The sequence below is a fragment of the Hippocampus bargibanti genome, linkage group LG03, assembly GCF_051943395.1.
Source record: "Hippocampus bargibanti isolate YZ-2025 linkage group LG03, ASM5194339v1, whole genome shotgun sequence".
NCBI lineage: Eukaryota > Metazoa > Chordata > Actinopteri > Syngnathiformes > Syngnathidae > Hippocampus > Hippocampus bargibanti.
The window spans coordinates 26,894,209-26,917,822 of NC_142736.1; the positions used below are offsets into that span (position 1 = coordinate 26,894,209).

Here is a 23,614-nt window from a genome sequence, read left to right on the forward strand (position 1 = left end):
CAGGTTCATCTTTTGAAGGAAACGAAGGCTTTTGGGTGCGCCTTATACACCGGAAAATATGGTATATTAGAGAGCCTCATTCTCCCTTATTATTGTTTGATTGATGCGTTTAATATCCCGTGAATTTGCGGTTTTCATGGCAATATTTCTTTTGTATACCATGATTACTGTATGTATAACTGAATGGCCATCTAAACCTATTTTTAAAACTTTACATACCAGCTATCGTTTGATCCCAAGCTCTCTGTGATCATGTTACGTGTATGACGATGCCAAAGATAAATGACTGTAGTCATGCAAGGCTGTCGTGTGAGAAGTTGAGTACATTCCTCCCTCCCCCAGCTTCATGCCATGTGTCATCTTGTAAAAGGTACACCACGTGTTTTCTTCCCAATGATGTCATCGCACTCTCCTGCCCGCTCATTTTTATCTTTTTTTCTTCCAAGATAGTTTTTTTGTCTTTGCCAGACTTGCAGAGTCACGCTTTGACACGGAAAGTCGGCAGCGGCGATGCATTTAGTTGCAGTCACTTGCCTGCCGGCCTGACTGCGACAAGAAGGGGCTACAGTTTATTTTTAACCTGGTAGTGATTTATTTAGGAGTCTGGCAGACGTCTGCAGGAATTCAGTCTCCATAGTCCCCACCTGCCTTATTACCACCTGTCTCATTCCCAAGTGGATAATGTGGCATTAAGCATGTTTCTGAGGCTTTGGGTTAGAATCAACTTCCTGTGTGAATTGTGAATGCTGTCCTATCCTGACATGCTGTGGCTTTATTCCACATTCCAAAAATATGTTTTACTTCCTCTACCACTTAACTGGGCCTATTTTATGTTCATTTATTTACCTATTCACTTATTTACTTGTTTACGTATTTACTTATTTACTTATTTACTTATTTACTTACTTATAATAATAATATATTTCCTTTATAAGAGCCTTTCAACACTCTCAAGGTCACTTACTTACATACTTAGTTACTTAGTTACTTACTTACTTACTTACTTACTTACTTACTTACTTACTTACTTCTGTGTAAGCTCTCAGTCGTACAGGAGTGGTCCATCGATGAGAAGGTTTCTTCAGCCGTCCTCTGTACAAATTTGAAGGTTTCGGACGTTTCGCCTCCTATCCATGAGGCTTCGTCAGCGAACTAAAGCCTGACTGGTCGTATCGGCCCTATTTATATATCCCTAATGTCCAGACATGGCGGCGTCGCCATGTCTGGAAACGTCCGAAACCTTCAAATTTGTACAGATGACGGCTGAAGAAACCTTCTCATCGTTACTTACTTACTTACTTACTTACTTACTTACTTACTTACTTACTTACTTACTTACTTACAGTTTCAACATGCATTTGACAAAATGGTAAATTGTGAGACGGCCAGGTGGTCCATTGGTTAGCGTGTTAACCTCATAGTGCAGAGGTACCACATTCAATTCCAACTCTAGCCTTCCTGTGTGGAGTTTGCATGCTCTCCTTTGGCCAGTGTGGGTTTTCTCCGGGTGCTCCGCTTTTCCTCCCACATCCCAAAAACATCCATGGTAGGTTGGTTGAACACTCTAAATTGTCCATTGTTTTGAGTGTGAGCATGGGTGGGTATTATGTCGCTGTGTGCCCTATAAATGGCTGGCAACCGGTTCAGGGTGTCCCCTGCCCACTGCCTAAAGACAGCCTCCATAGGTTCCAGCACCCCGGTGACCTTTGTGACGATAAAGCGGATCGGAAAATGGATGGATGGTAAAACATTACTTCCTCTAATCATTGTCGGCACAATTACAAACATAAAATTAACGTTTTATGTGGCCAACAAATTCATTCAAAAGTATTTGTTTCCGTTGGAGTAAAAGTTTGTACTTCTTCAAATATTATATCATGTTAACAAAGTGTGAGCTCAAGTCAATAAGGCTTAAATGACTGCCGGTTCATCAGATTGGTTGCTATGGTAACTTCATAATACTTTTGTACTTCTGATGTGGTGAAGATGTGCCGTTTGTGATGCAAAGTGAACATTTGACAATGAAGTCTTGTGTTGACTCAGCTCTCTCCCTAATAATGCAAGTCAATGGACTTCATGCTGTGAGGGGTTCATCCTGTAGCTAATTTACATTTTATCATACTTTTCGTTGTGTCTATCATATGCAAATAAGTAAATAGTACACACCATGTTTCTGCTATTCGTTCAATCCAAAAGATAGCTTTGGAATTGGAAAGTTAATGTACTGTATACTGTATACATCTATTTCAATCTGTGTTTTCCCAAGCTACATTTTAACAGGCTGTGCTGAGCGTGAGTTCTAAAGACTGACCCAGCATGATGCCTCTGTCATGTCATTCACCGACTGAGTTCTTTCTTTTAATGGCTCCGGTAACTCTGCTGGATTGTTGCTGTATTTTCAAACTAACCAGTATGGTTTTTAGGTTGCGATAGTAAAACATTTTAATCTGATGTGTGACCAGGTGGCAACATTTTTTTATGTGTTTTGGGAGTATGCCTAAAGAAATCTGGCTTCTCGAATGATGATTCATTGTATTCCCAAATTACATCTGAGTTTGGGATTTAGCTTGGGCACTGTTGTGTGGAGTTTGGATGTTTTTGTTTTCCCCCCCTTTCTCTTCCTTCCACATTCCAAAAACATACCTAGCTTCGTTGAGGATTGTTGACCTTCATTGTGAATGACTATGTGTCTTGTGATTGACTCTCAACCAGTCTAGGTTGTCACCTGCCTCTCGCCCAAATTTCTTACGTCCTATAAGGACAAACTCTGATAGAAAATAGTTCAATAGGTGATGTACTTACCAGTCACGCCATTGCTGACACAGGGAACTTGGTCCGATCTGTCAACCAATGAGACAGTCACATTCCATCCTTGCTCCCAACAGAGGTAGGGGTTAATCTGGAGCCTCCAGGAGGGGTTCACGAGGTTAATGAATGTGTAATTGTGAGCAATATGGCACCAATTTTGCTTTAAAGAACATGAAGCAGAAACGTCTCTGCTTGATGAGCCACCTGAGCTTCATGGCATTCAGCACAGTGGTCACTTTCCCAATACAAGGAAAATACTTTACTTTTGCCACTTTCAAATATGTTTGATTGAAGGGCACAGTTTAACCTGGCTATCTGATTCTGAATTTTTGAAAACTGCAGCGTAGTCCAGTCGTTTGTCTTGTCTTTTATACTTGGGCTCCCGGTTGCATCCATGTTTGTAGGGTCTTATTCATGGGTCATGGGTATTCACAAGTTTCCCCAAATCCTCGTTTTGAATTTTTCAATTCTCTGAAAGCATCTCAATCACACATTTCAAGCAGGCTGGAGTGGATGCTTTTTGTCACAAAGCTCAATCAGGTCATCAACAGGATGTTCATTCCAGGTGAAATCAGGGTTGGGTTTAAACTACTGGCAACAAAGGGTCGACAGAAATGGTTTGACACATTTTCTGTCTGGATTAAACTCCATTAAAATTCATTGGAGGGCCGGGAATCCTCTCTGAAAGCCTTAGCTTTTCATTAAATATTCAATAACCTCTGAGAAATGAGATGCTCACGGAACAGGGGGAACTCCAGTCAAGGTCGGTACTGGGAATGCCAGTTTGAGTTTTAATGGCAAATCCCAATGTCATTCTGAATTGTCCCAAACAATGGAACCTAATCATAAATGCAGCAATGTGAACGTATAGTGTGGTTAGTAAAGTCAAATAGCACCTGAATATAGTACTCTTATCACAAGAGTTATCTCGTCTGCTTCCAGTCAGTCACTCGACAATCTACAAATGTGCCTGGTGCCTTCCAGCTCAGGCTGTGATCACCAGGAAGTGGTCGTCAGACAACCAGGGGCCACTCATAGACAACCGCAGTCGCCCGCTCTAGTCGCCCAGCCATCCTGCCCTTCTAATGGATTTATTACCTGCTCTAAAACCCCTTGAATGGGCTCTTGAGGGAGCGTTAGATTGATTAAACAACAGTGCTGTGCTGTTTACTATCAAACAATTGGTGTCTCTGTGAGACTTTGGGAGGGAAGTTGGGGACGAAATGTAGCATCACAGCAATGTTTGTCATCCAAAGACAAATATTTTACTTGTTTTTTTTTAAATTATTGTTGTTATTATTTCTACTATATTTTTTGCTGATCTTGTCACCACACACAGTATTGGACTATTCACAGTTTTGCCTGCACTCTGTATGTCTACACACACATACTGTTGTCCGATGATTGGAGATTTAGGTTCATGTCAATACAACAATCCTATCGATTTTGCAAAATGTCTGTCCAACGATTGTACTGAGTGAATGCTGGCGCATCTGGCTGCCGCTGCTCACCCGCAGAAAAAATATAATGTCACTGTAAAGTGTCCTGGAGAGTTTTGAAAGGCGCTTATAAATGAAAATTATTATTATTATTATAAATGTTCACTGACAATTTATTTTACTGGATCATGCAGCCAATTGATTCTGCATGAGATTCACTGGGATCAGAAGTTCATGTTTTTTGGAGTTCCAAATTTCATCAGTCATTGTTTTCCATGAAACTAGTTTAGAAGAGATTAGATTCAATTTTGTCGTTACGCATGTCACAGGTTGAAAACAAAAGTGGAGCTTGCATCAGACAACCACTTCCTTCATAATCAGTAATTAACTCAATCACTGCCAGATGGTGTGCAAAAATGTGTTCACTCTAGTGCCAGGGTTTTTGTCATTTTCACTCAAATTGCAGGACCCACATAATATTGAGTTTTAGGGCTACATTAACATTCAATACAGTGTTAGAAACCTTGGACTGTCTTCTTTCATCAGAAAAAAAAGGTAATTCATAAGATGTATGCGTCTGGAGTTATCTGAGCTTGAAATGGAGATGACTGTACAAAGTACAATACATACATCTTGATTTATGCAGTACAGCATAGCGCTTTAAGAACAGCTGAAGCTGTAACAAAGCACTTACATGTACAAAATGCAAATGCTGCCCGCTCGTGGAAGGTAAAAAACACTGCCAAAGGTCTGACCAGCGCTTTATCGGCATCCCCACACGAAAAACCAAAACCCGAATACATTTGACAATTGTAGCGAATGAGTTAAATAGCATATAGTGCAATATATATACAGAGTGAGTTCAATGCTACAAAATGTCAACATGGTTGTCTAGTTCTGCTTATATGTACTATGATTGAGTGGGAGTAAAATAGGATTGATATGTAGTGGCTCAAAGCATGCATATCCAAACCAGCTATCCTCATTGTGATACATAGTAATCCCAAAAATCTGTTCCAGCCTTCCCGGAAGAATACATTTTAGTTGTTTTTGTAGAAGGAATTTAGCACGTTGCGAACACTGAAATGTAAAAATTACAATGTAATCTGCAATAATTATTCTGGCCATGAGTGCTAATGCACATGGGGTCATGGGGTGTACACTGCTTAGTATTAGCTTTATTTTGTTGCTTCTTTGAAAATAGCAAGCGGATAAAGCTGAGCAGTATCAAGCTATTATCCAAATTGCTTGTACTCACGAGGGTCGCGGGCGTGCTGGAGCCTATCCCAAGGAATGTAAATCACTGCAGGGTAGCTGTCTATGTATTTTGGTGTCTTTATCTCTTGATGTGCTCCGTTCAGATCACAACTGAGTATTACATAACATTTATAAGTGCATGTGATATATATATATATATATATATATATATATATATATATATATATATATATATATATATATATATATATATATATATATATATATATATATATATATATATATATATATATATATATATATATATATATATATATATATATATATATGTATGTGACTCCCTACTACATTTGTGAGCATGGTTCTGTTGGAGTTTAGTGCAAAATGTAAATTTTATCGCCACAGTGTCTTTTCCTTCTGTCCTTTTATCCATTTTTCTGCACTAGTTTCACTCCATTACATTTTTGTCACCGTGTTGAAGTTCATAAAGGAGCGAGGATGCTCATGAAAAGAAGTTTGATGACTGAATGTCTCATTTTAACGCTTGGAAGCACAACAGATTGAGAGGGCAGCTTCTAATCAAATTCTGGTGTTTTCTAAATGATGTATTACCCGTGCGTGTGTGCGTGTGCGGAACCGCCTATTACTAACTAAATAGCACATAATCTTCTCCTATAATGTCTCACCAGATGGGCGAATAGAGAAAAGGGAGAAAGAAGGAGACCTTCAACCATTCTTCTTTGCACAATCTCTAAATAATCCAGTGACCCGGGTCCTCTCCTTTGCACTCTCTTTAGCTCACACCACGGTGTTTTTAAAGGGAATGAGGTCTGGAGGAGCTTGATTCTTTGTCTGGTGAACCATTGCTACAATTTTCAGTATGAAAGGATGCTTATGCAATAAAAAATTCATTTGAAGGCTTTTAACACAATTTAACCAGACGTGCCGCTAATTTATGACAAAGAGCACCATTCCCAAATTAGTTCGGGTTTGGTTTTTTTCTTGCTTGGGTGCTGATAAAGCGCTTGGCCAGACCTCTGGCAATGTTTTTTTTTACTTCCACAAGGTGGGGGGGGGCACTTATATTAGTCATGCTATCTAGCTTTGCAAAGAGTGAATGCTGGCACGTGTGGCTGCCTCTGCTCACCGCCAGAAAAACTTATCCTGTGACTGTAAAGTGACCTTGAGAGTTTTGAAATGCGCTTATAAATGAAATATTAAAGCACTATATATACACCAATATGGATGTATTGCATTAGGTTTTGGACAGCCACCCTCATTTCAAGCTATAACTCCACACCCATATATTTTAGGAATTAACTATTTTTTTACTGATCAAGGAAGAGAGTCTAAGGTATCTTGCGCTGCATTGAATGTTTATTGAATGTAGTCCTAAAACTCAAAATTCTATGGGTCCTGGAATTCCAGTGACAATGACAAAAACCCTGGCACTGAAGTAGACACATTTTTGCACATGTCAGGCAGTGAATGAGTTAATCTTTTCTGTCATTATTCTAGCGGAATATGGTATGTCAACACCGCTTGGACATTTTTCATGACTTATTATTAGGTATAATTAGTATTCCTCAATCATATCTGATATGTCCTAGATCACAGGTATCAAAGTCAAGGCACGAGGGTCAAATCTGGCACGGCACATCATTTTATTCGGCCCTAAAAGCAAATGAAGCATGTCAAGTGCATTGATACGTGCTAAAGTCCAAACCAAAATTTCAAATTGTCGTATGTAAACCACAATAACATTTATTATTGACTTCAGATTTAAAAGCTGGTTATTCATTAATTTGTTTGATGCTCTATATGTGATATGTGGAGGGAATTAAACATTCTAATAGCTTCCCCAAATTCATCACGAGAGGAAACCGTAACTACTATGTGGCCTGCGGCAAAAAAATGAGTTTGACACCCCTGTCCTAGATAGTTTGCTATTTATTAATTTTTTTAATTGAAATAACTCATAGATATTGGAAATCTTCTGGAAGGACACAGGCATGCCATTTAAGACAATAAAAGTCGTAAAGCAGATGGTTTCATTGTGTTCGTTCGCACAAATTACAGAGTTGTCTTTGGACTTGTCGTTCTTTCATCACAGTAAAAAATGTTGCGCCAAGCTAACACATGATCATCTGTTGTTGCTAATGACAGCGTCATTTTCTACAGGGGTTAAAAATCCCAAAAGTTCGTGACGCTAGCGTATAACATAATGTGAGTGCCAGCTGCTCTTTGGCAGCGTGCTGAAAAAGGCCTCACTTTTGTTTTTGGCATCAGTGTGACAAATCCATGTGTTCTCGGACAGAGAGCTAACAGTGCACGCTGTTTTATTGGCAAAGTCGAAGAAAGGGACAGATCTCTTGGCGGTAAAACCCTTCAGCCAAATATTTCTCTTTTGTTGACAGAAACGTAATGTGTTGTACTTGCTGAGCTTTCATTCTCCAATTTCTTGGATGGCACTTGAACTGAGTATTTTCCTCTGTTCTTTCCACAGATGACCACTGCTCTGAGTTTAGTGCGGATAACATCCACCGTCAAAAACCAGCCGGGCTTCTAATTCATAAAGGATTTTTCGTTTTTTTTGTGCGAAGCGTTTGCGCACTGTGTGCGAGGAGGACCTTTGGGAGTACAAGGATCAAGTCAAGGGCACATTCACTACCTCGCCGCATCGCCTCCCACTTCCAAAGATGCGGGCGAGGATAGAAAGCTGAGCTCCAGAGTCTGGTTTTAAGGCTTCATGAATTCCGAGGAAAGTTAAAACAAACACTGTTGCTTCGTTTTTGTTGGTGCAAGGGTTTGGATAACCATGTGGACATTAGCAGCAGTCACGGGCAGCCTGGTGGTTGCCGCCCTCCTAATGGCCTTATGCGTCCAATCAGCAACAACCATGGATGACGACGTGATGCCGCGAATCACTTTCCCATACAGTGAGTACAAACATGTATTTATTTTTTTATTTTACCATTGTCTGAAACTCATGACAAAAAGTTAGCGGACACCCGGGCAGACAACTCTGAAAAGTTACCTGCCATACCCGGCCATAAAGTTGCCTGCCCCATTTTTCACAACTTGAAACACATTTTTCACAACTTGAAACACAATAATAATAATAATAATAACATAATTTGTCGTCATGGTGCACAATGCAATGTTTGCTTTGTGTTGTCTGCTCAAAGCCTCGTGGCCTCCTCTTTCTAAGCGGCTTTCAAAACTCTCAAGTACACTTTACAGTCACGGTATAGTCCGAAGCACGAAACATGCTTCTGATTGGCTGCCATGCCGAGTATGCAAATTGCCAAACAAACGTTCGTTCGGCAATTTGGCAAACGGCCTGTTTCGTGCTTCGGACTATACCGTGACTGTAAAGTGTACTTGAGAGTTTTGAAAGGTGCTTAGAAAGAGGAGTCCACGTGGATTGTAGTGGTTTGCTTGGAGCTTTTGCTTTATTGAATAAAACAAACATTTGAATTTTTTTTTTTTTTTTTTTTTTTTTTTTTTTGAAGTTGTCGGCCACCCGGCCCGAGACGTTGTGAAAGTTGTACGCGCCGGGCCTCCGGGCAGACGTTATTTCAAACACTGATTTTACCATCGCCTACCACGTGTCACAGTAAAACTTGGTGTACAATGTATCTTCCTAATGGGCTTTCCTTTCTTTGTCGAGGTTGATTATTTAAACAAAATGCCAGTTGTCAATTCATCCATTGTCACCCACATCTCTAAACAGGAGAATCAAGACCTATAAATGATATTATAGCTTTATGAGAATGCTCTGATGAGCGTGCGAGTGAGCAGTCCTCATCAAGGCTCGGCCATCTCCAGTAAATGTGGACTCAAGCCTTTATTTGCATGAGCGAATTGCCGTGATGAGGTGGTCTCGGTGTAAGTGCTTGCAGGCCTACGTGAACACATGGCCATTTAAAATGTGTACAATCCTGATTGTGCCCACACAGTCATCAGTCGTTATGCTTTGATGGAGCTGCTTGGATACTCGTGGAAACATTCAGCCTGATGATGCGACTTTGTCGCAAGCCAGGTTTTGCATTTTTGACTTTTGTTTTGTAAGATCTGGTTCATGTCAACTTTATTGTCAAATGTCCATTATGTGCAACATAGAGAACAAATGAAATGTCTTTCCTCTCAACCTCATGAGAGACAGGAGCCGCTGCGGGTGTTCCCGAGCCGCCATCAACAGAACAGTTGACATAAAATGACAATATAGTTCAACACTATACATAAAATATAGACAGCCATGCAATATTAACCACATTTCTTGGATACGTTTTGTCTAGATGAAAGAGAAGAGAATCAAAGTGCCCTTTCACCAGTGGATCAAAAATATCATGCTTAAAATGTGCACACATAAGCTACAAGTTAGGTTTGAAAGCAAACAAGTAGCTGTAATGTCCATTGACAATAAAAAAATGGCTTACATCACCTGACCCATTTAAATCGACTTCAATTCCAAGCCGCAACTTCCCGTTCCATATAAATTATTGTTTGTGCTCTTTGTCTTCTTTGGTAAGTGATTATTGCCTGGATGGAGTAAAAAATTTGATCATGACTTGGATTAAGTTGTCTAAATCTTAAAGTTCTACAGCTGGAAATCTCATGTCAGACTGCTACTATTCATTTGGTAGTACATTGTTACCTTGGTTTACGAACTTAATTGATTGTCAAGTGTGTATCCCAAAAGTTAATTTCCCATAGGAAACCATTAAAATGAGAATAATCCGTTCCCAGGTCCCCATAAAACTTAATTTTCTATTTTCTAAGTTTATAAGCCTTAAAACTACACAAAATATACCTTATTTTATGTATAATAAATGTGCTATGGTGTTATAATTAAAGACATAAACGGTACTATATAATAAAGTCGCTGTATTTACCTTTGTGATGGTCGTTGATGGCTTGATGGAATGGAGTGGCCGGTTTCATCAGCATTAAACACTTGATGAGGAACGTAACCTTCTTTCACCATCTTGAGGAATGATCCCTTGTAGGTGCTTTCTCTGTGATAATTGTATCTAGTTCCTCATCAATCGTGTTCTGTTTAGCTGGGTTGCATCAAGTGTACAGATGGCTTGTGCGGGTTGTTTGTGGAGCCTGATTGATGGGATATTTTAACCTTGCAGTCTACGCTCTGCCTTTGAACTGTCAAAGTTGAAACTCTCTCACTGCCGTCTGCCTGTCTCTTTAATGTTTAAACCACCTCCCCTCACTGCTGCATTCTTGACCAATCACATGGGGTGGGGAATAGAGGACAAAAACAGTCGGCTGCCATTTTGTTGTTAGAAGAACAGGCTCGTTCGCAAATAACACATCACTCATTGAGGCAACTCTTTGTACGAAAAAAGTTTGTATGCCAAGGTAAAATGTTCATAAATTTAACGTTCGTAAACCGAAAAGTTCATAAGACAAGGGGTTCGTAAACCGAGGTATCACTGTACGTCCTTTGTCCTAGTTAAGCCTTGTAACGACTTTGTGATTCACCGTAATTACAAAAAGTCATTTTGCAGAAAGATTTTAAAACTGAATAAGAGGACCTCCATCATACAAATTTCAAGATGGCGCCGCAAGAGTGGCTTCCATTACAGCAGCTCTTGTATTTTGTTTTGCTACTTCTTCCTTTGCCTTCCTCTTTGTTTAATAACTTCGCTGCTGTGAAATGTACATTTCTCCACTGCGAGACTAATAAAGGCTAATCCAATCGAATCCAAAGTAAAATATGTCATCTCCATAAAACCGTTGCAATGGTCACAACAGTTCATGGAAGAAAGAAGGGCGGCGGGGCTTAAAGTGAAGTTTTTCTTTGAAAGTTGGATTTTTTTCTGCTCTTCTTCCATTCACTGCCATTCTCCATGCCTCTCTCCTAATGAGCAAGCTAATCTCTCATGTGTGCCCAGTGGAGGGTTTTTTTTTTCTGCGGCGAGAAAGCTCGTCTGTTATTCATTAGGACCGAGCAAAGAATCATGGGAGTAAAGTTGGGCACGCAGTGTGTTTTTCATTATCGCAAACGTCTCTCGAGTCAGAAGACGTATATTTATTTCTTTGCTTGCATCAACAAGGCGTCCTTCAGAGTTTTGAACCTGAGAATGTTTGATGTTATTTTTTTTTGTCAACCATGATGTGAAAAACCTCACTTATGTTAGCATATTTTAGCACCGGATACTATTTCATGTGGACTTTTCACATTGTCTATGTGCTTCTGCACACAGTGCTAGCAGACATTGACTGGAAAAAAAGCTTAGCGTCCGGTTGTTATCATGGAAAACAAATACACTAACGTTGCTGACTGACCTACGGTACAAAGTCTATTTGAGTAACTGAATATTTATGTAAAAAAGGTGGGGAATGAACCTTTGAATTGCTTGTGTGCAAATAGCGGCATCTCCTGAGTGCCTGCCCACGTAACCCACAAGAGAGTCTTTTGTTTTCTATTTGTGAAAATGTGACTATGAGCAAGCCAAAGCCTTTCCAGCAGCTTTTGTTTTTCTACTTTCATTCCTTTCATAACTTTGCTGCTGTGAAATGTAAATGTCTCCACTGCGAGACTAATAAAGGCAAATCCAATCCTATCAGAATTTTCATTTCAAATTTCTGATATTGGACATAATCATCAACCCCTGAGCAAAATTGGGGAAAAAAATGGAGTTGTCTAGGTTATCTCACGTTAAATGCCTTGGTCTCTATCCATCGATTTTCTACCGCTACTTCCCTCTCCCTAACCACTTCTTCCAGATCTTTCCATGGAATCCTGAGGCTTTCCCAAGCCAACTGGGTGACATAGCTTCGCCAGTGTGTCTACTGCCGGTGGGAAATGCTTGGAACACCTCACCGGGGAGGTGTCCTAATCAGATGCCCTAACCATCTCCTCTCTCTTCGAGAAGAAGGGGGTCAACGCTGAGCTCCTTTCGAGTGGATCCTAATGAGATGCCCCAACCACCTCCTCCCTCAAAGTAGACAAGGTGGACAACGCTGAGCTCCTCCCAGGTGGATCGGAGTCAGATGCCCCAACCAGCTCCTCTCTTATAGAGGAGAAGGGCGTGAACGCTGAGCTCCTCCTGGGTGGATCCTAATTAGATGCCCCAACCACGTCCTTTCTCTTAGAGGAGAAGGGGGTCAACGCTGAGGTCCTTCCGGGTGGATCCTAATACAATGCCCCAACCACTTCCTCTCCCTCGGGTGGCCTCGCTTCTCTCCTTATCTCTAAAGAAGAGCTCGGACACCCTACTGAGAAAACTCATTTTGGCCAGTTGTATCCGGAATCTCCTTCTTTTGGTAATGACCATAGATGAAGGTCGCGATGTAGGTTGACCAGTAAATTGAGAACTTCGCCTTTGGGCTCATCTCTTTCTTCACCGCGACAGATCGGTACAAAATCCGCATCACAGCTGTCGATCACTCGCTACCTCTTCCCATCACTCGCAAACAAGACCCCAAGGTACTTTAACTCCTCCACTTTGGGGCAAGATGTCTTCTGCACCCTTTCCTCAATGTCTTGGTCACATTTTTTATATCACTAAAACTTGGCTATTGAAAGATAATGTGTAGACATTATGATATCACTGCATATTAACTTTAGTTGTCCACAACTGTGCAGTTGTAGTTGTTCTAGGAGATGACTCAGTTTCAGGCACATATCTGTTGGATTGGATTGGATTGGATTTGCCTTTATTAGTCTCGTAGTGGAGAAATTTACATTTCACAGCAGCAAAGTTAGAAAAGAAATGAAAGTAGAAAAAGCAAAACACAGGAGCTGCTGGAAAGGCAGCCACTCTTGTGGCGCTGTCTTGAAGTAAAAAAAAAAAACAAACAAAAAATGGTGGCATTCTCACAGGACTGCTATTCACATTTGTCTCTTTTAAGCATTTCTACTCTTTGTCCTCATTGACTTTTCCCCACACGTGTGCTATACATCGGCCATAGATCAGCTCTCATTCATGCTGCTCTAACAACCTTGGCAGCATGCAGACTGCAAAGGCAGGTTGCCCATGTTTCAGACACCCGGTCCAAATACTGGCGTCCTTTTTAGACATGGTAAAATGACGTCCTAAAATCTGGCAAGGAAAAGGCAATCATTTATAATATATACACAGATATTTCTTAAGCAATACATCTTTTGTAAACACTCATTCTAAACATGTCAACTTTAGAACCAAGCATCCGCCAACTGATCCTGAGAGAACCGCCATTTCTAGACCTCCCACTAGCCATGGTGACACTCTCAAACGCTCACGTTCAACCCAACAATGCTCGTGACAATAGCGACGTAATTGCGGCATGGTTTTAATGGCCTCAACCCCCCCGTTTTACACGCTCCAGAGGTTGTGGAGAAAAGTTCCGTCCTGACACATTTCAGCAGCTTGATTGGCGCAGAATAGCAGGCGGTGAGAAGTGACCTTGTAGCTTTTAATTAAGGTGGACAGACAGGAATGCCAGGGTCATGACACTCATTTTTGGTGATGGCTACATTCGATTTTTTTAAAATTATTTTTGGGTGGGGGAAATATTTTGTTGCGGGAGTGACACACGTGTGATTTATGAAGTCTGGGCAGCATCTCTCATCAAGCCATTTTATTTTATGATGACTAGACGGATACAGTGTTTCTATTTTGTGCACAGATACGCAATTAGCATTCAGCATATATGGATGGATGGATGGATGGATGGATGGATGGATGGATGGATGGATACACATACCCTTTTTTCCAAGAATGTCCACATTAGCATGACTCAAAGGTGACAACTTCCCCCAGAATTTGCTGTATAATAATATTACGCGATTTCACATTCTGTTAGCATTAACGTTTGGACCATCTAAGCTATTTCAATGTGTGACGCACCGTTTTGGAACTATTCATTTTTTTCCACCTAACTCATTGCAGTTCCTTTTTACCCCTTGAAATGAATTATGGGCTGTAATGCTTCTCAAAATACTATCACTAGTACTACTAGTACGGACTATTGGTTTTTCTTTGGCCTTATTGTGTGCATATATCCTTTTACAAGAGTAGCCGATCAGCAGTTTTGCATCCAATGCAAAATTACAATCAATGTTCAAAGATCAGATCTGTCTAAAGTCAAACAAAGTAAGATAGTTGTTTGACTTGTGCACTGATTGGAATTGCACTTCTGAGGACAAATGACTTACCGGTACATGTACCTAAACATGGATGTTTACTGTAATGAATAAATGTATGCTCAACAACTGTCTGTACATGAATGTATGCTAAAATGCTATCTGATACTTAAAACCTTACCTGCACAGTACTTGAACATTTCTATTAACTAATTCTATTAACTCATTCATTGCCAGACGTGCAAACATGTGTCCACTCCAGTGCCAGGGTTTTTGTCATTGTCACTTAAATTCCAGGACCCGCAGAATATTGAGTTTTAGGACTACATAAACATTCAATGCAGCGTTGGAAACCTTAGACTCTTTTTTCATCTTAAAAAAAGAGTTAATTCCTAACTTATATGGGTCTGGAGTTATATGAGCTTGAAATGAGGGTGCCTGTCCAAAATACAATGCAATACATACATATTGGTTCATATAGCACTTTAACAACAGCTGAAGCTGGTACAAAGCGCTAACACGGGAAAAAAGGGAAACGCTGCCCCTTGTGGAAAAGAAAAAACATTGTCAGAGACCTGGCCAGCGCTTTATCGGCACCCGAGCAAGAAAAACAAAACCCGAATTCATTCGGGAATGGCGCTCTCTGTCATACTTTCAATAATGTCTGTACAGATTTTTATGGTGATGAGTTTTAAAACCACGTGAGTGAAATTAGTATTCTGACATCCTGGATTGGCACTATCGACCGAGCGGTGCATGTGTGCGTGTGTAGTATGGCGACAGGAAGTGAGTGGTGGCGGCGTTGCGGCTCGGTCAGCGTTAAAAGCTTCCAGCTGTTTTAGGAGCGCGGGCGCAAACCATCAGCATGCGACGCTCGGAACAGCCCTGACCGCCCGCCCGCCCGCTTGCTCGGCTCACTTTGCGGTGCGTGTGCAACCAGAGTGACAGACTACTTCACAACTCATCATTACAACACACACTTGTATACACACGCACACACACACACACACACACACACACACACACACACACACACACACACACACACACACACACACACACACACACACACATAGTGGGTCTGTATGCTGCGTTAGCATTTAGGCCGTAATCACATGGCTTTTACCAGGGAGTGCACTTAGCAAGCCATCTGCAGGAATGTGCAACTCACTCAGATGGCGAATGTTAAAATACATACACGCTGCCACAGATGTGTGGTCAAAAATATTGGGACAGATGGAAAGTGACAATGGAAATTCTTCCCTTTATAGCAATGGTGTCAAACTTATTTTTTGCCGTGGGCCACGTTGTAGTTACTGTTTCCTCTCGGTGGCTGTTATGAATTTGCCGAAGCCATTAGAATGTTTAATCCCCTTAACATATTACATATAGAGCGCACAATAAGTTAATGAATAACTAGTTTTCAAATTTGAGGTAAAAAATGACTGTTATTGTAGTTTACATACGACTATTTGAAATTTTGGTTTGGACTAGCAAGCATCATGGAATTTCACAGATTTTATTTGCCTTTGCTGGCCGAATAAAATGATGTGGTGGGCCAGATTTGATCCCCCAGCCTTGACTTTGACACCTGTGCTTTATAACGATGATAACGTCAATTTTTACTGGCAGATATTTGACAACTAATTTTTAATGTGTCTCTTCCAATTAAATTGACGTTAAAAAACAACAACAGCTGACGCATATCATCGTGCCATCTTGAACTGAGACGTTCTGGTACTGTCACTTAAACATGAACAATACAGAAAATATGTTCACCAGTCGGACGATGTAATGTCATCTAGTTTAGGTGGTCTATAGTTCGGTCAATAATGTGTATAAAATTGAACTATTTCGGGTTCCTTAAAACAACAATATATAATTTTCATATTTTTAATACATCTCCTTCAAACAATCATTAGCATCATTAACATCAGGTTATGATTCAGAAATAACGTGACCGGTTGCTTAGTAATTACTGAGCAATTAATGTTATTTATTTATTTATTTATTTACTTATTTATTCATTTTTTATTTGTCATTTATTTATGTATTATATGTTATTTATTTATTTATTTATTTATTCATTCATTATTTTTCATTTATTATTTTTCAGTTATTATTTGTCATTTATTTATGCATTATTTGTTATTTATTTATTTATTTATTATTTTATTATTTTTCATTTATTTGTTATTTTATCACTTATTTATTATTTTTCATTTATTTATTTATTATTTGTTATTTAATTATGTATTATTTTTTATGCATTTATTTTTTGTTATTCATTTATTTTATCTTTTATGTTTTTCTGCCGGCGGCTTTAAAAATCAACTGCGTTATTTGCTTTAAGTAGTTCAATCATCACTTCATTGAGTTGCTGGGCTTTAGTTGCCGTGACAACCCCCTTGTATATGCCTCCTATTTTCTCATCTGTCCGTCAACAGCCTCATTCGTGCCAATCAGCACCTCTTTTTCGCCAACATTCTTTCACATAATGCGGCATCCGCTGGTTTTCCATTCATATGTACAAGTCTTAGGGCTTCACCGCTGATGCTTCGATGTCAGGCGAGCGCTGACACGTCTTTTTTTCTTGTGTTGTGACTGAGGGGATTACATGCCGGGATAAGTCGCTCGCATGCCACAATGGTGAACAGATTCCACCTCGGGTAAACCCACGGGGAAGGTGGCAGATAATTGACACCTGAGACTGTCTCTCACCACTGACAGCTCCGAGCATGACGCCAGTCTTGCTATGCTGTCATCCTTGTGCGTCGATTCAGCAGAAGGCTTGACTTCCCCCATTTAAACCTCATCAATTGCCCACCATTCGATTTCGACGTGCCACCCATGTTGCTTAATCAACACGCGGCGAGCATTTTGCCCCTCCAGGCCGTGCTTGTTATCTATTAGGCGCAGCTGTCTCTCGCTGTGATGTGCACACACGCAACATATAATGAACACAATCTCGCAAAAGCCACACTTAACAACACATTAGGACTGTGAATCCATCTCAGGTTGGGATCAGGCACTGAGAATGCACGTACAGTGATACCTTGGCTTACGAACTTAATTGGTTCTCAGACAGAGTGTGGAAGGTGAAAAGTGTGTATCCCAAAAATTAATTTCCCATAGGAAACAATGAAAATGAGAATAATATGTTCCCAGGTCTCCATAAAACATAATTTTCTAATTTTCTAAGCCTTCAAACGACACAAAATATACCTTAGCTTATGTATGATAAATGTGCTACGGTATTATAATTAAAGAAATAAACTGTACTGTCTAATAAAGTGGTTTTATTTACCTTTGTGATGGTCGTTGATGGCTTGATGGAATGGAGTGGCCGGTTTCATCAGCATTAAACACTTGATGAAGAACGTAGCCTCCTTTCACCATCTTGAGGAATGATCCCTTGTAGGTGCTTTCTCTGCGATATTACCTTGTTCCTCATCAACTCTGTTCTGTTTAGCTGGGTTGATAGCTTTTTGCATCAAGTGTCAAGCCAGTTAATGAGTTATGACTTGCTATGATGTGGCGAAAACGCATGTTGATATTTGACGCTCTAGTCAGAAGCAATCGTCTGTCGGTTGAATGACCAAATGATAAAAACCAATATGTTTTCTTTGCTTTTTTTCAAAACCTTGATAGTCCATCAAAATTAACTAATTCATTCCCATACATGTGCAAAAATGTGTCTACTCCAGTGCCCGAGTTTTCGGACTACATGAACATTCAATACAGCGTTAGAAACCTTGGACTCTCTTCTTTTATCAGAAAAGTGAATGCCTAAATAATATGGGTCTGGAGTTATATGAGCTTAAAATTGAGGCAGCTGTACAAAGTACAATACAACACATACTTAATTATTTATATAACGCTGTAACAAAGCGCGAACATGGGAAAAAAAAGAGAAATGCTACCCCCTTGTGGAAGGGAAACATTGCCAGAGGTGTGGCCAGCGCTTTGTTGGCACCCAAGTAAGAAAAAACAAAACCTAAGCAAATTCAGGAATGGCGCTCTATGTCATATTTTCAATTCAAATGGCAGTGAAATGAGTTAAGCAACATAAAATTTATAAGGGGAAAAAAATGTGACTACACTGGACGCTATGAGACCACGCAAGTCTACCTAATTAAGTGTCCAAAGCTGCAGATCACCACCAGTGTGCACCAAGTTTGCAATCATCCCTCGTCGGAACGATTAGTGGCCCCACTCCTTGGTGCTACTCAACGATATAGAACATCTGGAATGCAATGTGCAGATTCGTGTGCGTGCATGTGCGAATGTCCTTTGTATGCAAACTGGCGCCGGCGGATCATTTCTGTTTGCTGGAGTTTAGCTTCACTTGGCCCGCAACTCGTGCAAAAGGCATTTACAGTAAAGTCTCGTTATATCGATATCGGTTATATCGATAGTACCTCTTATTACGATACTATTTCTATGAACGCAAGGAGAAAATTACATGCGCGCAGGGTCGGATATATCGATAGTCCCGGTTATATCGATATTTTTTCGGACTCCCGAGAATATCGATATAACGAGACTTTACTGTAATTCCACACAAAAAAAATTAATTTAGTACAGATGTTGTTTTCGGCTTTACGAATCTAACAACATCCTATTCACGTTCTAGTTTGCCGTGCTTTTTTTTCCTGGATAGCGTCATCAGTCAGACTTGCATTTTAAATGCATTGTTTGAATTGTCGTGTGTACAAAGTTATGGGGTTATGCGGGATTTGTGCCGGGAGCAAAACTGAGAACTACAGGGTAACCCAAAAAAAAAAACTCTAATTAGGCCCCGTTTCTTAGTGTTTTGTCCGAATGAAATGAAACTTTGGTCATATCTAGTTTATTAATTCATAACATCACATCAAAACACTATGCTGTAGAACGGAGAAAAAAAAGGCCAAAGACTAATGTTTTGATGTGATAGTTTTGAAAGTTGTACGGCCAAGGTAAAAGTTGCACGCCCCGGGCATCCGGGCTGACGTTATTTCAGACGCTGCTGTTACTATTCAAAATGATTTTTTTTTTTTACATATTTACTCCCGCCATGTTTGGAGGGCCGCCATTCCATTACGAGAGTTGAAATGAGACTGTGTATCTCAACGCCTTGCCGTCATTTTGCTCACTGCGAAGCAGCTGCGCTTTTACGTGCCCAGTTTGATGACTTGCTACGAGTGTTCTTTATTTATTGATGGCGGGCGGGTTTTCCTGAGTGAATAGGCTGCTGGAATTGATTTTCACCCGATTTTTACTGTGAACATCCGCTCTATGGCCAAATGTCCTGGGACAGTACAGCAAAAGTAAATTTGGATGACGTTCTAAAAATAATGTATGATTTTTCAAGAGCTTCTAGGTAGGGCATAGGATGTGTCAATGTTTTTTTTTTAATCTCACTTTATGCAGCTGTGATGGCCGACATTGGGTCCGCATTCAGCATTGTCCCTTGGCAACGTGCGGATAATTGTACACATCAGGAGCGGCGGTGTTGATGATGAGTGTGATGAGTTTGGCAGGCAGCTGATGAAACAAGAGGAAGGCAGATGGATGGGTCATGGATATGGACAGTTTTGTTGGAAAGGTTCTCTCTCTCTTTCTTTCTCTCTCTCTCTCTCTCTCTCTTCTCTCTCTTCTCTTTCTCTTTCTCTTTCTCTTATTCTCTCTCTCTCTCTCTCTCTCTCTCTCTCTCTCTCTCTCTCTCTCTGTCTTTCTCTCTCTTTCTGTCTCTCTTTGTATCTCTCCCTCTCTCTTTCTGTCTCTCTGTCTCTCTCTCTATCTCTGTCTCTCTCTGTATCTCTCTCTCTCTCTCTCTCTCTGTCTCTCTCTCTGTCTCTCTCTCTCTCTCTCTCTTTCACTGTCTCTCTCTCTCTCTCTCTCTCTGTTTCACTGTCTCTCTCTCTGTCTCACTGTCACTTTCTCTGACTCTGTCTTTCTCTCTCTCTCTCTCTCTCTCTCTCTCTCTCTCTCTCTCTCTCTCTCTCTCTCTCTCTCTGTCTCTCTCTCTCTCTCTCTCTCTCTCTCTCTGTTTCACTGTCTCTCTCTCTGTCTCACTGTCTCTCTCTCTGTCTCACTGTCACTTTCTCTGACTCTGTCTTTCTCTCTCTCTCTCTCTCTCTCTCTCTCTCTCTCTCTCTCTCTCTCTCTCTCTCTCTTTCTCTCTCTCTCTTTCTGTCTCTCTCTCTTTCACACTATTTCTGTCTCTCTCTGTCTGTGTCTTTCTCTGACTCTCACTCTGTCTCTGTATCTGTCTGTCTCTCTCTTTCTCTCTGTGTATCTCTCTGTTTTGCTCTCTCTGTCTTTGTCTGTCTCTCTCTCTCTCTCTCTCTCTCTCTCTCTCTCTCTGTCTCTGTCTCACACGCACACTCTTTTTCTCTCTCTCTCTCTCTCTCTCTCTCTCTCTCTCTCTCTCTCTCTGTCTCTCGCTCTGTCTCTCTTTCTGTCTTTCTCTCTCTCTTTTTCCCCCATCCCTCTCTCTCTCCTGCTCTCTCACTAACCCCAACCACAAATGGTCTCTTCGAAACACAGTTAAGGATTGCGCTGGTCAGCCACAAGACATGTTAAGTGACTTTTTTTGGGGGGCATGTCTTCTTAATGTTACCATGACGACTGTCTAAAAAAGATGGTCATTCTTCACTAACTGCGAGTTTCAGGAGTTTTTGTGTGATTGTCTCTCATGGTGATGTGTGTCAGGGTCCTAACACACACAAATTGTTTTTTTTGTTTGTTTTTTTTACCCAAGTGAATCACCAGAACCCGGGGGACTTGCTGTGAGGAAAGGGGACAATTAATGCAATTAATTATTTTTCGTGTTTGTATTTTACTGTGATAATTAGTACTCATTTTTATTGGATTGGGATGTAATCCTTCTTTCCATATAAGATTTAAATAATGTTTATATGTTTAAATCCTTTAAGTTTCTTATTATTCCTTATCTCATTTGGACAGTGCTGAATAGTTTTCGGGCATTTTTCGTTTCTTTTTTTAAACTCTCAATTATTTTCTTCATTCTTTCAATGTGTTCAATGTATTTAAACAGGGGTTTACTCTTTTCAATGACCCGCTCAAAACAACAGGAAAACATCACATTTTTTTCTTAAATCATATACGTACATTGCATCCACGCCTATTGACTTGAACAATAGACTTTCTTTTGCAACATCTGGACATTGAGTCCAGATATTGCAGCATATTCAACAAAGTGATGGCTTTTGCTCTGCAAAAGTCCTTGAAATGTGATGTTTTGGACAAGATGAGTCCTGCGCAGCTGGTTCTCTCACTGCCTTTCTCTCTTTCTCTGTCTCTCGCTCAAGACCCGATTTTCATGCCAAAGTGCTTTGAGTGTCGGTTGAAGTGCAGCAAATATTCGTGTTTACGTGCTGTTTATCTTATTTGGACCAGCTGCATTTTGGCTTTCGGCCTCATGGTTAGTTTCTACTATGTTTACAAAGTGAAGCAATACAGACACATTGACCGAAAAACATCCCATCCATCAAGCCAACCTACGGAGTAAAAAGCTTTCTCAACGATAGAATCAAGTACGATTGAAACATCTCAGCGACTATTTCCAAGTTAAATACTTTTTTACAATTTGGATAATTGACCTGCTAGCTAGCTTGCTGGAAGAGCCAGAACCACTTTCAAGTAACATCTGATAGATTTTTACTGTACAAACTAGATTTGCATCAGCTAATAAGTTACACATACATACTTGATTTTTCTGAGACACTGATCCATGTCGACTGCATGCACCATATAACTGATTCTGAAGCTTGGTTATTAACACCCTACTCGTGCCACAACCGAGTTACCCTAGTATTAAAAGCCATATTCAACATTAACTTGCATTGTAGAGGGGTTAAGTGATGAATGGGCCATTTTCATGAGACAGGACCGCCCCCTTAAAGGACAACCGACACCTCCGGACAAGTTATGTCCATAATTTGTAAAATGACTTCAAATGACTTCTACTGAGCGCATTTTACAAAGATTCCAGTGCATATAGCTAGATTTTACGTTTTAAGACTCGCGCTGAATAGTCAGGAAGTCTTGTTTTCGAGTTGATGACGATGCCTGATGTGGCGTCACGTCAGGAACGCCCCTGACTGAGAAAGCGACACACAATGCATTTTGGGTACTTTGTTTGGTCTGAAAACATCATGTTGATCCGTGTTGATGGCAAAATTAGAAGAAAAACACATAAATAATGCGACGGTGAATCATTGTGTGTTGCACAAAGACTACCAATTGCGGTAACACCATACAGGAGGTGACACAAATTCTCAGCAGACAAATCAGCCCATTTCCAACGAAGCTTGGACGCCATCTTGTGCATTTTCTGGGCGCTACATTGGAGTTCAGACTGCTCGAATTGATACGGAATAACTTCTTTAATCGATTGCAAACATTTATGCTTTCCTCTTCAGAGCTACAGTGAACCCTTGTTTATCGCGGGAGATACGTTCCAAAAATAGCCCGCGTTAGGTGAAATCCGCGAAGTGCAATATGATTCAAATAGTTCTGAAGAGGAAAGCATACATGTTTTTCTCCGAGAGAAGAACATTTTTATCGGTAGTTGTTGGCACTCTTTCTTTTTTTGTCTTTCATTTTTTGGGAGAATAAAGATTTTTTTCATTTATTCTTTTATTAATGGAATGCAAATGTGCAAACAAAAAAAGTAAAAGAAACAACACTGCAAACAAAGCAGAATAAAATCAAACAAGTTTTTTTCCCTTGAAAAAAAATCTGCGATGCACTGAAGCCGAGATAAGTGAACCGCAAAGTAGCGAGGGATCACTGTATTTGAATCATATTCATAATTGGATGAGTAGCAAGAAAGCATCTTCTCCGAATCTGAACTCTCTGAAGCCATTGTTTTGATTCTGAACCAAGGTAAGACGTCCTGGTGTGACGTCACGAACTGGGGGCTGGACTTTCTGAAAATCCCCAATTCGCGGCTCATTTTGTTGCAGTTTTAGCACACTTCAAGTCATTTTTATTGGTGTTTTGCATTTGACAAAAAATATCAGCCTGCGTCTTTTGGGTATTTTAGAGG

General features: G+C 40.3%; 1 protein-coding gene across 2 annotated transcripts in view; it reads left to right on the forward strand.

The window, feature by feature from the left end:
* Positions 1–23,614, forward strand: part of LOC148900863 (semaphorin-4B-like) — an 89,064-nt gene that overhangs the window by 31,003 nt on the left and 34,447 nt on the right. For both annotated transcript variants that reach the window (XM_088992876.1, XM_088992875.1), the window contains exon 2: positions 7,972–8,404. In XM_088992876.1, coding sequence (XP_088849002.1) covers positions 8,284–8,404 — 121 coding nt within the window. In that variant the 5' untranslated portion in view covers positions 7,972–8,283. The remainder of the gene's footprint in view (positions 1–7,971; positions 8,405–23,614) is intronic.